We start from the raw sequence: 17,458 nt of genomic DNA on the forward strand, positions 1-17,458 counted from the left end.
GGCCACAAATAATTTCAAATTTGTACATTACATAATTTATATATTATGTTAAAAACTCACACACATATTGCATTAAATATGGAATGCAAATAGTCTAAAAGATAAATTATGAGGAGATAGATGGTAACATTTTCACTTATGTGACTATTTTCCCTAAAATATTTTCATTTAATTTCTATCGGCTAATCAGGTAGTGTTGTGAGATAATCTCGAAATACTGGAACTGTTGGAACCAAATATCCCTCTGGATCCATTATATCTGTCGGTGTTGTTATTTCCAAAGGGGGTAAAGGCAACTGGGCGACCGATTCTGACGACCATTTGTTTCTAGTGTCATATGACATGATCCACGAATCGTTGTCGTTGTTTCTACTTTCGTCGTCCATTTCGTCTGACTCTTCCCAACCACCACTGTCAAACACAGATTGTAGTTTTTCACAAATGTCTTTGAATTTTATTCTGTTTTTCGGATCGGTCCTCCAGCATGCTCTCATCAAATCAAACACAAATGCAGGACAATCGTCTGGTGCGATCAACATTATTCCCTGTAGTATAAGTTTACTGGCTCCATCGTTGTTGTGGCCATAAAATGGCTGCTTGCCCAAACTGTATATCTCCCATAAAACCACTCCATAAGACCAAACGTCCGATTCTAGAGTGAATCTAGCGTAGAGAATACTTTCAGGTGACATCCATCTTATTGGCATCGGTCGGTTACCACCCATTTTATAGTAATCGCAGGTGTAAACGTCTCTGCTCATTCCGAAATCGGCGATTTTTACAATCAGATCTTCGCCGACCAGACAATTTCGACACGCAAGATCTCGATGCACAAACCTTTGAGATGCGAGATAGCTCATACCGCGAGCCACCTAAAATGTAAATCAATCAAATTTTGGTTATTTGTATTAAATTTTATTTTGTTTATATTATATAAGTTGTTTTTAAGTTATACCTGCAAAGCTATAGACAGTAGATATTTACTATCTAGCGGTGGCAAACCAGGAATTATTTGTCGCATAGACTTGGCATTACTTCTCAGGACACCAGCAAGATCTCCATAAGGCATAAATTCAAATACCATCGAAGGATTTATGCCATTATCTGCAAATTAAACTTCAGTTGGTTAATAAGAAAAATATATCAAATGAGGATAGCGTGCCAATAGAAGGTATGTGACAGTGACGAGTATAAAGGAGCAAATGGATAGGTTGAAGTAGGAAATGTGGCATAGTTTTTGAATTGTAACTAAGGATATAGTTAAGGAAAAGGAAGAATATAGGAACATTACAAATTAAACTAAGGTGCTATATGTAGAATTAATATGATGAAAAACTTACCACCAACAATTCCTATTAATGTTAAAATGTTGTCATGTCTAAAAGAGCTCATAATGTTGACTTCTCTGATGAAATCTTCTTCAGCGGTACGACTAGCACTATCTTTCAGCACTTTGATGGCCACCATTGATGAATTAGAAGCATCCATTTTTAGCATCCCTAAAATAATTCTAGATTGATCAAATATTATTTGTATTTCATATTTGTATTTAAGTATTTCTCTAGTGCTGCTGGCCAGACATGGAAATTTGTGACTACAAGTAGATCGCTTTCTACCAGAGTTTGCCAAATTAACTGATTTCACTGCTGAAACGGTTCCTCATCAAATTGATAAAACCATCCTACCAACTACATATGTCACCACTATTTGAATATGATTTCAAATTTACGTACAAGTTTAATACCATAGATGTCGCTCAGGATCATTCCGTAATGGCAACATGTGAAAATATAATTTTTATAAAAAATATACATATCACCGAGTCTTCGTGTTTAACAACGAAGTTTACCTTTGTAAACTTTGCCGAAGCAGCCTTCTCCAATTTCCTCGATGAATGAGAGGGAATCTTTGTGGAGCAGCGGTACAGCAGGTCCCTTAGCGTTTGATGGCACATTGTAAGCGCTGCTATATTGAGGATTGGCAATGTATCTTTCCGCTAGCAGCGGCTCTCCCGTTCGTGGCTGGTATCCAAAACAAAAAATAATAATCAATGAATTTTAAATTCACCGAAATTATACTATAAGTTTGTAAAATTGTACTATTCAATTTACTAGCTATGTACATATATACCTGGTGTGAGGAACACCTTTCAAGTTGATATTTTCCTATCGCTACTATGTGTGTTGTGTGGTTTGACTTACAATTAATCTGCCACGTACATACGTACGTATATCAAAGTGAAATTTAATTGTGCGGTCACATAAATTCAAAGTTTGTATATATGTACACACATATTGTTTAGTAATGTTTGACACAATTTTTTCCGAATTTTTACGTGACCTTATTATTTGTATATTACGCACTTCGTACTTTGTAAGCAGGACAAAGTTTTTAAGACGATATTGATTGCCTTTGAAGTTGTTACAATATAAAAAAAGTTAAATCTTTTTTGTCAAAACCCCAACAAACTTCAATTCGACCACAAAAATCTGCATATTTAGGCATTTCCTTATTTACACACATATGTACATACATATTTGTATTATACATAATTATTTTGCTAACTTGTTATGAAATTTTATGACTTGGTAAGATACCTAATGTCCCAATTAGAATCATTATTTAGACTTTTGTTTAATGTTTATAAGTATATTTTGAACACATTATATAATATGTAGTGTCAGTGGAACAGAAGATGATATAGAAAGAAGGGAAATGAAAAGAAAGAGTATAGTAATAGTAACAAATAAGTTTATTCAAGGACTTACAGCCTCCGCCTTTCGTGAATTTTTCTCCTTGCACATAAATCCATTGATAGACTTCCATTTCCAACAGCAGACAAATAAAGTCAACAAAATCAAAACAGCCACACACGCAGGTGCTGCTATGGTCACCAAATCTATGTTTTTCTCTATTGTATTCGATCTGTTTATCTGTAAAATGAAAAAAAAAACGTTTATCAATAATTCAATAGTGTAAATATGTACATACATTATTTAATATCATATTTTATACTTCACACTTACTGTTTCTGTAGTGGTGCTTATATTTACAGCGGATGTGTTATTTCCTCCGTTAGGAGGAATTACGTTGTGGATGGGCATCGGCGTGAGAGGAACTAAAACATTTAATAATAAAATTATGAATATATTTTATGCTTATTAAGGGAAAATTTAAATGAAATTATTAAAAGGGAGAATTGTACATTTTCATTTTGATTCGACATGTATAGTGTAAATGATCTTAAGGTTTACGATTTGATATGCACCGCCCGGATGTAAGTGGAAAGGTATAAACCCGCTTAAGTAGAATTTCAATAAATTTATATATGTATGTTTTTATATATATGTATACAAAACATACATATATTTTTTTGTATACATATACTATTTACAGACAGGCGAGCGCGTAGCGTGTGCGAAGTGTGGGATGCACATAGGCGTCGAAAAGGAAAAGGCGCCTAAAGGACATGAAAAAAATAGAATAAATTTTCAAGCGTAAAATTTATGGATGTGTCGGAACAACGAGCTTTCTTCTCGTTTGAATTATTATTTTACCGTTTAGTTTGTTGAACGTATATTTATTGGGTTGAATCATTAATATCAGTGAGTTGTTCGTTCACGTTTTACCAATATTAAGTTAAGATACTGAAGAAAATTAAAATAACTCACTAAAGTTTATAAGAAAAATTAGTCAATTTGATAAAAGTAACTTTTGGATTATGTATGCACAAGAAAACGGAAAAAATGTTGTCTTTTTTTAATTTTAATTCACCTGCGGCGAATTAAATTAATTTAATTTAGTTTTTATAATAATATCCAAAATTATGTTCACAAAAAATATTTATTTATTTATTTACTTTATTACATACATTGTATGTGCCATGTGAGGAAATACAAATAAAAAAATTCAAACATAATAAAAAAAGAATAAATACAATAGAATATAATATAGACATCTAAGGAAGAAAAACCAATAATTACGAAAAATAAAATTAAATATATTTCATTAATACAACAATTGTCAAATAAAAAATGCGTTTTACGACAATGATGCAACAAGTTCAAATGTTCAGAAAACACCAATTTTTAAAACGTTTCGGGAGATGAAAATGAAATAATATATGGAATACATACATATAATCAGGGACGTCATTTGGAGGGGGGGGTATGGGGGGGCACTCGCCCCCCCTAAATTTAGAAATAGTGTGAATTTGGAAAATATTATGATTTTAATGATAAATGAAATACTATGGATCTATGAATGCTACGTTTATTTATTATGTCTTGGGTAGCTTAGTGGCCAATAAAATAATCACTTCAATAAGCTACTTTGAAAAAAAAGATTTTATGATTTCGTATATTTTCTATATACGAATATATATTTTCTTTTTTGAATGGTATGCTTTGGGTAAAATTCTTATAAATTTTTTGACCCATGGAGCGAATTGTTAAAAAGGTTTCGCCTTACTTTATTTTATCTCAGAAACATGTGTAACTTATAATTTTCTGAAAGTTCGTGTTTATTGTTTGTTTTCATGAAAGGTTTTAAATCAATATTTTACTGAATCGTTTCAATCCGAACTGATTTTATTGCGGACTCTCAGAAAACAACGAATGAGATGGATTTAATTTTCATATGTAACGAACTTGCTCCAAAAGAAAGATTTTGTTTTTTAATAAAATTTCATTCTGACCAAAACCTTATCAAGTTAGTACATGAATAAGTATATGGACTTGATACGTTAAGGGGTGTGGAAAAACCGTGTGGTCACAACATTTTTTAATTTTCTTAGAAGAAAAAATCCCAATTCCGGATAGTTAAATTAAATATATTTTTTTATTATTTTCATCACTATGATACAAGGATTATACTTGAATTTTGTCGTGAAGAGCACACATATTTAAAGAGTAGAAAAAAAATAGTGTGAATGAGTCAAAAACTCGAGTTCGAATTTTCGCATGATCACAAAACTTAATATATTGTTACTACGTGCATAGATAAAGTAAAAAGACAGTCGGTAGAAATTAAGTTAAGTGATACAGTTTGATTTGTCTGCGGCGCCTTTTTGCCTTTCTGCATAATACGAAATATGAATTTGAATATTTGAAAATTTTTATCTTTATAACCACTTAATATTGTAATATATTATAATAATATGAACAAAAAACACATGTTGTATATGGAAATAATAGGAAAATGAAATATTATAAAAATAATTATTTTATCTAATGTCTAAAATAATGAATTTTTATTTTTCCAATTTCTCTTTATAATGTTTCAAAAATAAGCTTATTTTTTCATATTTTATAACTCAATAAGGTGTATGCAAAGTATAATTTCCATTTTTATTTTGATATATATACATATATATGTATGTAAAAAATATTTTTTGAAAAAAATTCAACTTGACCAATTTTTTCCTCCCCCTCCCCCCTAAGAAAAAGCTGAAATGACGTCCCTGCATATAATGCATATATTCCTGTATAATCGGAAATAAGCTTGTAACACGTTTATAAAATTTTCAATGAAAATTGGAAAAGTGCATAATCTTACGGTCAAACTGAGTTTTCCTCGTAAGCATGTTACAAGTTTATCGCCGATTTATAATTTAAAGGTGGAAAATAAGTCACTTTCATTTTAATTTAGTGAACACGTTCAGTATTTTTTGACATTTTTCGTAACGAACCGTTATTAGAGATGATGCTATCGCACTTGTCACGGATTGATTTTTTTGCCCGATTGATATCAAGTTCCAGATAGGTAGTTGAAAATTAGTAATGTTTATCGTATACTTAAACACTAGGTACACTAACTGATAATCCAACAGTCACTTTTGTATGCATATTACACGCAATATGAGTTTCGGGAAAATTTATCACCTTTAGGCCGAATACTATGATATTATGTGTAATCAGTATGGGGATTTTCATATATTCAATAATAATACAAATATGTATTCATATTTTTTATTATCAAACTTCTGTTATAATACAAAAAGGTATATAGATGTTATACTGATCAGTGTATTTTTTGGTTTTAAAATTTTTCATTTCAAGCTTGTTTTTCATAACATTTATTACAAATAACATGTTATATTATATTTAAGATTCATGCGCAGTATTTTTATTATTACAAGCCTGTTCTAAGCTTGCCTTCGCTCGTTCCTCTGACAACATTTGGATTTGTTTACTATTGGTATGTAAAGTAATGAAAAAATATTAAAATATGTAAAAATTCAAATATGCATTTTCCAATGATATTCCTACAGAATTACTTATTTATATACATTAATGTTGGTTTAAAAATAAGACGTGAAAACGAAATTAAACTAAACTATTTTCTATGCCTTCTATAAATCTACCATTTTATACACACATACAGTAATTAAAGAATTACTGGCGTTTGCAAAACATATATTATTCACAATTTGATTAATTACCTGTGATTCTGGTTGGACATTTGAGGTCTGCCGTGGGATGAGAATCATCTTGTGGACACACGCAAATGTGGGTGGAATTTGGTAAGTTCCTACAGGCCGGTTCTGTTCCGCAAATACCTGGACTACAGCCTCCAGGTTGAGGTTTCCTCCATTCTGTCGAAGACAACAAAACTATGTGTTAAGCAAATTCAAACAATTCTACTAATTGGCTTACTAAATAAATATATGTTTCCAAATGGAGAGAGGTAAATTTGCGTTCTATTTATACATGTATGTACGTACATACATATGTGCTTGTTCATATTTATATTTGATTTAATTCAGCTGTAGTATCCAATTATATGCTATATCCTTATCTGAAGACAAAAATATAATTATGGCAGTAATCTGTAGAACTCTATGCGCGTTAAGTGTTTTTTATGTGGGTATTGGGGTTACCAACTATTTTTGAGACAATTTTGGGATCTGTAGCCTGACAAAATAATTAAATGTAAACAAAATATTCCTTAAATATTCCCTAAAATCCTTACCTAGTTTTAATAACAAACACATACATATATCTCACGGTATCGTAATTTACTTAGTATGTAAACTGGAAAGATATTGGAGTAGGGATCCCAAACATTCGAATGTCGAATATGGATTTGGTAAAATATTGGAATAGTCGAATATATTATATATAAGGCTACAGAAGAATTATGTTCTTTTCGTGAAAAAATAATTTCACACTTCTGATCAGTAAGACATGGCTATATGGCTAGTGTAAATAATTTTGCAATATTACTATATTTTTAATAAAACAATGAAATAATGTAGCTTCTGAAAATTCATTATTATTGTCATGTAGTTTTAATTTTAAGCAAGTAATTGTAAAAGTAGATCACCTCAGTATGTAATGTAACAAATACACGTTCTCAATTTATAATTAGTAGTGATAGATTAATATTTATGGTTAGAAAATTTGAATTTTAATACAATATTGAAAAAAAAACAAATAATATTCGAATAATTTTATAAATATTCGAATTTATGAATATTGAAAAAGGATCGAATATTCGAGTATTTGATTGGGAACCCTAGATTAGAGTTTAGAGGCAAGAGGCTCCCCGCAAAAAAAAAATTGAAAAAAATTTTCAACCGCCCGAGTAGTGCCGAGAAATTCGACTAGTGTTACACATAATAAAATTACTAAATAAATCTGTGATTTTGTATTTTACATAGTATATAATAATTGTCTAATACAGCGGTTCCCAACCTGTGGTACGCGAAAAAAATCAGTAATGGCGGACATGCAGGAATGAATGATTTACAATCTAATTGAAGTATGACTAAATAGTATATAAATATATTAAAGTTTGAGCATATTATAATTTTTTTTTACCAAAACAGATCTACTACATCTATCTTGTCTTCACATTCCTTACCATGAAAATACTATATATGTAATTACACTTGCAAAAACAAATTTCATGAAATACAATCATTTTTATATGGTGGTACAAATTAGCGTTATGTAATACATGCATGCGTGCGTGCGTGTGTACGAAGTACTCGCTGCTACCACCATGCTCCGTCTCTTTCTCCACTTGGAATTGTATATCGTGGAAAGAGACGCGGCATATCACTTTGTTCATATAATCGGCCGACAAAAATTAAAGATTTTTTTCAAAGAAATTAATTAAATTTTAAATTATTAATAATTCCATTGATCCGAATTGCGATATTTTACCGAGTGCACAGTTATATGCACACAGGCTACTAGTATATCTAATATACATATATTATAATTTCGAAAGAGACTTTGTACATGATTATTTATTTATTTAAAGTTTAGACCATTGCAGCATTACAAGAATTCCTAATGCGCCACAATCAATCAAGGTCAAAAATATAACAGAAAAGATGAGAAACAAAATAATAACTAAAGAAACTAGACATGACAAAAATAAAAACAACACATTTAACACAACCATAAAAATAATAAGCTATATAATAACGGATAATAATAATAATTACAAATTATGAAAAACAACAAAGAAGGGAATGTCTTATAAAAGAAAAAAGAAAGAAAAATAAATATAAACATATGTACATATATACACAGACAAAAATTCCACTCATAAATTTCAATTAATCATGAAACAATGATGAATGCAGACTACCAGACAAGTAGGTTAAAATAATACCCCACAATTTAAGCTCACTAAGGTGGAAAATATCACATTCAGACTCAGCAGCAACGATTTCATTAAGAAGTAGAATAGCTCTTGGAATATGAGCCATTCGAAAAAGAACTGTACGAGAATGAGGTACAACCATCAAATGATGATGTCTACCACGCACATAATTATTAGGGACATAAAGTCCCAACTGTTCCAGCAACAACGGGCATGACGTATTACCACGTAGTAGCTGGAGAACAAAACGAATTAATGAGAAGTTTCTCCGAAGTTCAAAGGAATTATACCCAAGCATGCCCATAAGGAAAGGAGTAGGGTAGAGATATGGGTAATACCCATATTCTTTCCTATATAGGAAACGAAGAAATGCTTTTTGCACTTTCTCAATCATCAGAGAGTAATTTGCTTCATGCGGATTCCACACAATCGCATTATACTCTAGCTTACTCACAAGTTGAAAAGCAAGCGAGAAGACAAAGGATTGGAGAATAACCTAGCATATCTCAAAACAAATCCAAGTCGACGAAAGGAAACGTCAGCGACTGTCTTGATCTGGTTGTGAAAGGTGAGTTGAGGATCAAAAGTGATACCCAAGTGTCCCTGTTTATCTATTTTTGATGATTGTTTACTAATTCAGTTTAAAACTGAATTATTAAACAATAAAAGCTTGAAATCCTTAATGTAATTTCTATTTCGTACGATCTTATTATTTCGACAAGTTCTGCTATATTTTTTCAAATATGGGATACACCGTTATCGATCACTGTTAAGCAAGGATAAAATTTGACCGAAATTGGTCCAAAGGGTCGTTTTGGTATATATCACTGTCAAGCAAGGATAAACATTACTATAGAATTTCAACGAAACCGCTCCAATGAAAAGATGGTACCATGTTCATATATACCACACGATCCCGCGTATGTGACCCACGTACACCATATTTTTTCTGTATGTTAAAAACTATCTAAAAAAAATGTCCCACATACCGCGCTGTGTGATTTCGCCCTAAAAGGTGGCTATTCTACAACCCTGCACATGCTTCAACGGAAGACGGATCCAATGGAATATCCGTGACAATAGAGCGAATGTGCACGTCCATAGCTCATACTTGCACAATTATTTATATTAATTTCAATGCCTAAACTAGAACTGAACTCCAAGACAGCGTTAATATCAGCTTGAAAGAGATAGAGTTTGCATGTAGGGTTGAAATGTTTACGTGGGAGCATCGAAAACAAATCAAAGCTTGTATGACGACGATATCGATTTCTTTGAATATTATTTTTTTCGATTCTAATAAATTTAATAAAATAACAAATGAATGTTTACTATTACATTTTTTTGCCACGTTTAAGCTGTATATATTACAAATACCGAGTGTAGCCGGGTAAAACCACTAGTATATGTATATACCTATATACATATATGTGTATATACATACATGTATGTTTTGTTTTTGTTATGTCTAATATCGTTAGTTATTATTTTGTTTCTTTTCTTTTTTGTTATATGTTTGACCATTGTGGTGCATTAGGAATTCCTGTAATGCTAGAATGGTCCAAACTTTAAATAAATAAATAAAACAAAGACCATTCGTTGCGTGTGTGTAATTCGTTTCTGATTGGCTGTTGTTAAATATATTTTTTTTATTCAAATAAATATAATAAAAAAAGCAAATGAATGTTTACTATTAGATTAGCCATTTGTTTGGGCGGTTTATGCGAAGCTGAGTGAAATAAATATGGTATGATACAATATTTTTATTTATGATACAATGAACATATGTATAATTTACCAAATATTAATATATGTATGTATCTATAGGAATAGATTATGGATAAAATATAGGTATTTTTACACACAATATAATAATTGTTTAGTTTTAGATAGCAGTGTTTTCGTGTGGAATTTTAAATATGAGATAAATTAAAAATATACGTTATAAATCTTGGCGCCAGGGTCAGGTAATGAGTTTGACCCAAACATTTTAATTTAATCATTTTAATTATGAAATCATCAAAAATGTTTACACGCAAATTATTTTGAAATGTTAATAAAGTAAAAATTATCTTAATGAATATTCTCAATTGTTTATTAATTAAATTCCAATTATGAATATGTAACATTTGTATGCTGTTGTGAAAATTTGACTATAAATAAGCATTAAATATATTAAAATTCTCACTGACTGAATTTATCCTTTAGTGTTTATGAATTTAAAATGTTCCAACAAAAACTAAAATTACTTTCAATCAAGAGACAGGTGCGGAACATCTGGATATATGTAGAAGCGAAAGAAAGAAATTTTAAAATATCACGGTGTTTATAACTCTCCACTTTACAGCTCCATTTTATTGATATATTGTCGGTGTGCGGTCGAAAAAAAATATTTTATTGTTTTTTATTCTTTTTGTTTTTACGTGGAATTCGAAAAGGAAAACGAGCGCGAAAATAGTAGAAAGGCTGACAATCGAGAAAAACGACCAATTTTTCGTATGTACCTATACATATGTATATCTATGTATGTATTTATTATTACTTTAGGCTGATGCGAAAAATGTAAATTTAGAATTTCTTACGATGGACCTAATGGAAAACTTTAATAAATGTCCTGTGCTTCCAAATAACCGATTTATCTCGACAAAAAACTTGGAAAAGTTGATCCTTGTATTGTGTGGTAGGATAACTGTCAAGATCGCTCGCGATTAGTTTAATTGTCAAACCAATCAGCTGCCAAATAGTGTTCGGAAGATTTCACTAGCACATGCTGGTAAGATTATATACTCACCAGGGCCGGGACTAGACCTTTTGTCAAAAGTATAATGTTTAGCAAAAATAATATATTACACATACAATACTTACGGGAGGGCATAATCTTAATAGAAAAGAGAGCATAATAGCGAAAAATGACATATATTACATGAATAAACATATTTTGAAGATTAAAATAACAGAAATAAAATATTATCTTTATTCAATATGCTTAGTAAAAATAAGCATGCGCCGCAGGCGACAAATCTTTTCAGATGTCTGGGAAAGCTTGGTGTAGAATATGAGCTCAATGGGCTAATGTTCGAAGAAGAGTATCTTCAAAAGTCTTCATATGTGCAGAGATTTTTTTCCCATGTAACGCAGTGGAACGGAATTGCGGCACTTTTTTTTCGGCATTTTTTATGCTTCAAACGAATATTATTTTTTTAACATATTAGTTTAACCTGAAGTTTAAAAATTAAAAAATCCCTTGTTACTTCTCAAACGCTAATGCAGATTCCCGTAATAAAAAGCCAAAAATAATAACAGAAACGACGACAGAAAATATGAAAATATCGGTACGAGTTGATGTTCCTGAAGAGTCTCAATTTGATCTCGAGGAGCAAAGTCGAACTCAAAATTATTGGCAAAATTGTTGGTCATTACAACAATATGTAGATTTTTGTTCAAAAAATGATACTTGGTTGCTCACTTTTCAGAAACGTTAGAACTTTTGGAACTGAAACTTTCCAAAAAATGGGCTAACAATGAAATCACATATTCTGGGAAAGATAGGAAGCTACAATTGAGCTCACTTCGAAAATTTCGATCACAGATAATCTATTGCACACAAAGCAGCCTTAAAAATTATTTCTGAAGCCGAAAAAAAGAAAATTGAAAATACATTTTTAAAATCATTATCTCGTGAAAAAGTAATAACAGCAAAAAATTTCGAACTGCGTATAAAATAACAAAGGAAATCCTTTTGAATAGTACAAATAATATTGAAAAGTAAAATAATTATCCAAGAACTAAATGGAATCAAAATGGGTCATATTTTACAATCCACAAACGCATGCATTAACATTATAAATCGTATAAGTGATGAAATGTGGAAAAAATATTTGAAGATATTGTTCAATCAATAAATAGAATTTCACTGATAACTAGTCACCGGACCCAGAAGGTGCCGCGTATTGTTCAAAGGTTGTAAATACATTGTTAAAGGTTTGCCGAACCTTTTTTACAAAGGATTTACAACAATGGAACAATGGATAGCACTGTGACTATCCTACCTCTACTGATAGCACTGAGCAACAAAAAATCACGTTTATGAGTTACCAGAGCGGAGACTAATCAATCTTTACTAAGTTTGGCCCACTAAATTCGAATATGATTTTTGATGGTTCGCTCTCGTTTTAGAGATATAAGCGTTTAAAAAAATGCGCAATTTTTACAGTTTTTTGGCTTTTGCATTCTTTAACTCCAATTCTAGCATTGCTCTGTTCAAAATGAGTATTGGAATCAATAGTCAGATGTTTTTCCTATTTTTTATGACATTTCATTGCTTTAAAATACTTACAATTAATTATTTAGCAAATTTTAAAAGTTCAAAATATATATTTTTTCATGCTATTATGCGTTTATTTGGCCAGTTTTTTTATTTTACAAACACGGACACGAACGAAAGCCTTTCTAACGTAATTACCGCTCGAGTTAGTACGTTTAGATAAAAAAAAGTATATTGGGACAGAAAACCAATCCTTATAAACGTGGTTAAATAAAAACTGTCCAAATAAACGCATAATAGCGTTTATAAGGATTGGTTTTCTATTTCAATATATATTTTTTTATCTAAACGTACTAACTCGAGCGGTAATTGCGCTAGAAAGGCTTTTGTTGGTGCACGTGTTCGTAAAATAATAATAATTAATAATTAATTTTCTTTAATTACTAACCTATTCTTAATATTCGCTTCGAAGCATGTGAAGCTTTTAAATTTCATTTAAATTATATTTGAATATAATATAATATAATATATAATATAATATATAATATTTGAATATAATATAATATAATATATAATATTTGAATATAATTTTTTATAATAAAAAACTTGACAAGAAGTGAATTCTGGCACCTTTTTTATAAAAAAAAGGCCCTGCTTATATACATACTCGTATATGTATGTATGTACATGTGTATTCATAAAAAATTGACATCTGGGTAACAAGTCAGGGTTTCTCAAATCAATCATTACTGATTTATGTGAACCAATAATGCATATTCACTCAGAAATAAAATGTAAAAAACCCGAGTTTTTAGTGCATTTACAAAAAATAGCTAATATATAGCCAGACAACTTTGAAATTTCAAATGTCCTTTAATCCTATCAAAAAAATTTTTTTTACGTTCGCCTGAGATAAGTGCCTCGCTTGCCTCACCCTCTTACCGGCCCTGACACTCACTTATCAATTCATGCATCGTAAAGTTAAAGTAAATTACTTAGGTCAGTGCTGTGAACTTTAACTAAAACTTAAATTGAATGTATGGTTTGACTATCAAATATAGCTTTATATGTACATATACACTGATAAAATTTGACACTTAAATTCGTTTCATATCAATTTAAGTTTGTATTTAAAAATGAAGTGTTCTGAAAACTTCAATGACAAGTATTTTATGAATGGTTATTCACAGATTACTTTGACGTTCTTTATTAAAGATTGACAGCTTTTTACTTTCAACTTAAAGGAGACTTAACGAAAAGAATAATAATCTGAACTCTTTCTTGTTTTGAAAGCTTTTTTCAATAACGAAAAGTTATCAACCTCAAGCAGTTGTTAATGGTATTTTTCCGAGTCAGGTAGAATAATAAAATGAAACGACAGTCAAATTAAAATAAATTTAAATGGAATCACATAAGACGCAGTCTTCCTTTAATGTTCGGTAACGCAACGCTACAATAAAAATAAAAATAAACCGTGTCACACACGAAACACATGAAAGAACCTTAGTGAGTTGTGAGAAATTTATGATAACTATTCCGAATTGACTTGAAATATTGTTGAAAATTTAACGATTTAACAATTTAAAAATTTAACGTGGTTGATGACCGACCGGATCCACTTTTAAATAGGTGAGTTTTATTGATTCTAATGTATGTATGTATGTATGTAATACCTCAATGTGGGGTTCATCATTATGGAATTGTGTAGGTAGAGACTTTTTATTGGCCATTAAAAAAAAGCAATAAAACTATCCATCAGCTCTCGAGTAATTATTTAGTGGGTGCATCAAAACAAAATCATATATGTATAAATATATATGTATATATATATATATATATATATATATATATATATATATATATATATATATATATATATAAATATATATATATATATATATGTATATATTTGTATATATATATATATATATATATATATATATATATATATATATATATATATATATATATATATATATATATATATATTTATATATATATATATATATACATATATAAATATATATATATATATATATATATATATATATATATATATATATATATATATATATATATATATATATATATATATATATTTATATATGTATATATATATATAAATATATATATATATATATATATATATATATATATATATATATATATATATATATATATATATATATATATATATATTTATATATGTATATATATATAAATATATATATATATATATATATATATATATATATATATATATATATATATATATATATATATATATATATATTTATATATACATATATAAATATATATATATATATATATATATATATATATATATATATATATATATATATATATATATATATATATATATATATTATCCTATTCTATGTATGTCTGTGTGCGATAACGCTTGCCGTACTATAATGGTTGTTTCGATTCGACATATGTACGTCACAGTTAAAACAATGCCAACAAAACGTATGAATATAATCTAATATATAATTTCGAAATAGACTTTGTATGTACATAAGTATCATTGGTTGGGAACTTCGTAAACAATACAAAGTTGACGACAGTTAAATTGTTTGAATATTATATTTTTTTGGATTCAAATAAATTTAATAAAAAAACAAATGAATATTTACTATTAGATTCGCCATGTTTACGCTGTTTATATTACAAATACCGAGCGAAGCCGGGTAAAACAATTTGTATAATATAAGGTTGTGGCTATTTATAGATACAATATCGACGAATTATTTATAGATACAGTACATATGAAATATTGTCAAATGACACGTCTTTAAATTGTTAAATGCTTTCTTTAAAATTCACTAGCGTTTCTTCAGATATGAATGCAATTAATATCTAATTAATTTATAATTTTCCGTATTGAATCTATTTTAATGGGGGATAGGGAAGATTTCCTAAAATTAGTGATCATTTAATCTGAAGCTAAAAATATCATCCTCGTTATAAGCAAAGTATTTTCCTCCAACCTCTTCAAGTTGATTAAAAAAATCATGCAACAATTTTTCATTTTCTTCTGAACATTGAGGAAATATTTTATTTCGAATGTTTTGAAAATCCTTTCGGGTAACACGACTACCGCTCTTTTTTTCTAATACTTCTGCGATTATGGAGTTTTTCGCATTTCCCAAAATTGAATTCGTCATCGATTCTAAACTTTCTTCTTTTAGTTTGAAATTTCTTCGGTAAAGCTTAAACTCTTCTTTAGTGTTAGTATGATTGTGATTGTGTTTGTGACTTTTGTCATTTTCCATATCTTTTCTTTATTTTTGTACATATTGATCTTCGTATATCCTTTGTAAAAATAATGCTGATTCGGTCTTTGACTTTCTTTGAAACCCATTTCAACAACTATAAACAATTTATCTACTGTTGTGATATCTCACAACAAACGGGTGGTAATTTTGTTTACAAAATTTATGAAAATATTGGTTCACACTTTCATAGGTTTCAAAAGTTTGTCCTTCTGTGAACTGATAAAAAATTTCTTCCATTTTGCAGATTCTAAAATTATAAAATAAATGTTAATTGAAACTTTGATTATTTGAATAAGCATTAATAAACCGTGACTCTAAAATGAGTAAAAATGTACATTGATAATGATTACTTTAAAAATAGAAAAATGTATTGTTTCACAAAAAATGTATCGTTTATGGTATTTTTTACATGTATTTGATATACATTTGATACGTATACTTAACCTCTAATCTTTCAGTAAAAACCAATGACAATTTCATAGATTCTTCAAAATCGCTTAAGTGTTATTGTTATCAATGTAGATAGTTTAAGAACCATGTATGCCGTTGAAAAGACGTGTCATTTGACAATATTGCATATATGTATGTATACTGTACCTACACATAGTCAACAATTGGTAGATACTGTATATACAAATAGTCAATAATTCGTCGATACTGTATCTACAAATAGCCACATCCATAATATAAACATAATAACAGATCAACAAAAAACTTATATATATACTGTTTGCTACCAATGTTTCCTCTAAGGCAATAAGTCTCTGAGCATTTAGCGCCATGTATTGAATTCATTCATTAATTTTCTATTGGTGCTTTGTATTGTTTATGTATATGTAGGTGGGCAGGTAGTTTTTACCATTTTTTTCATATTAAACAATTAAATCTAATATATAATTTCGAAAGAGAACTTGTATGTATTGGTTCGTAGAAAAACAAATGAATATTCAAATAAATTTAAATAAAATGAAATTATTCAAATAAATTTAATAAAATGTGTATTATTAGATTGCCCATGTTTAAGTGATTTATATTACAAATACCGAGCGAAGCCGGATAAAAATACTAGTTAAACATATTTAAAAGGTGTCTGAAAAAAAAAAAACCGCGTGCGGATCGAACACAGGACCGGCACAATTCTTTTCATTTTTTTTATTTATTTATTTATTTATTTTAAACAGACCATTGTGGCATAACAGGAATTCCTAAAGCGCCACAATGGTCAAAAAATATAACACAAAAAAGAAAAAAAACAAAATAACAATTAAACATAAAC

General features: G+C 29.1%; 1 protein-coding gene across 2 annotated transcripts in view; it reads right to left on the minus strand.

The window, feature by feature from the left end:
- The window catches only part of LOC143910551 (muscle, skeletal receptor tyrosine protein kinase-like), a 73,014-nt gene continuing 55,556 nt past the window's right edge, over nt 1-17,458 (minus strand). For both annotated transcript variants that reach the window (XM_077429067.1, XM_077429066.1), the window contains 7 exons: nt 6,443-6,595; nt 3,027-3,118; nt 2,769-2,933; nt 1,850-2,021; nt 1,341-1,499; nt 956-1,104; nt 1-872 (listed from right to left, as the gene is read on the minus strand). In XM_077429067.1, the coding sequence (XP_077285193.1) occupies nt 183-872; nt 956-1,104; nt 1,341-1,499; nt 1,850-2,021; nt 2,769-2,933; nt 3,027-3,118; nt 6,443-6,595 (1,580 nt within the window). In that variant the 3' untranslated portion in view covers nt 1-182. The remainder of the gene's footprint in view (nt 873-955; nt 1,105-1,340; nt 1,500-1,849; nt 2,022-2,768; nt 2,934-3,026; nt 3,119-6,442; nt 6,596-17,458) is intronic.

The sequence above is a fragment of the Arctopsyche grandis genome, chromosome 4, assembly GCF_051622035.1.
Source record: "Arctopsyche grandis isolate Sample6627 chromosome 4, ASM5162203v2, whole genome shotgun sequence".
In the NCBI taxonomy this organism is placed as follows: Eukaryota; Metazoa; Arthropoda; class Insecta; order Trichoptera; family Hydropsychidae; genus Arctopsyche; species Arctopsyche grandis.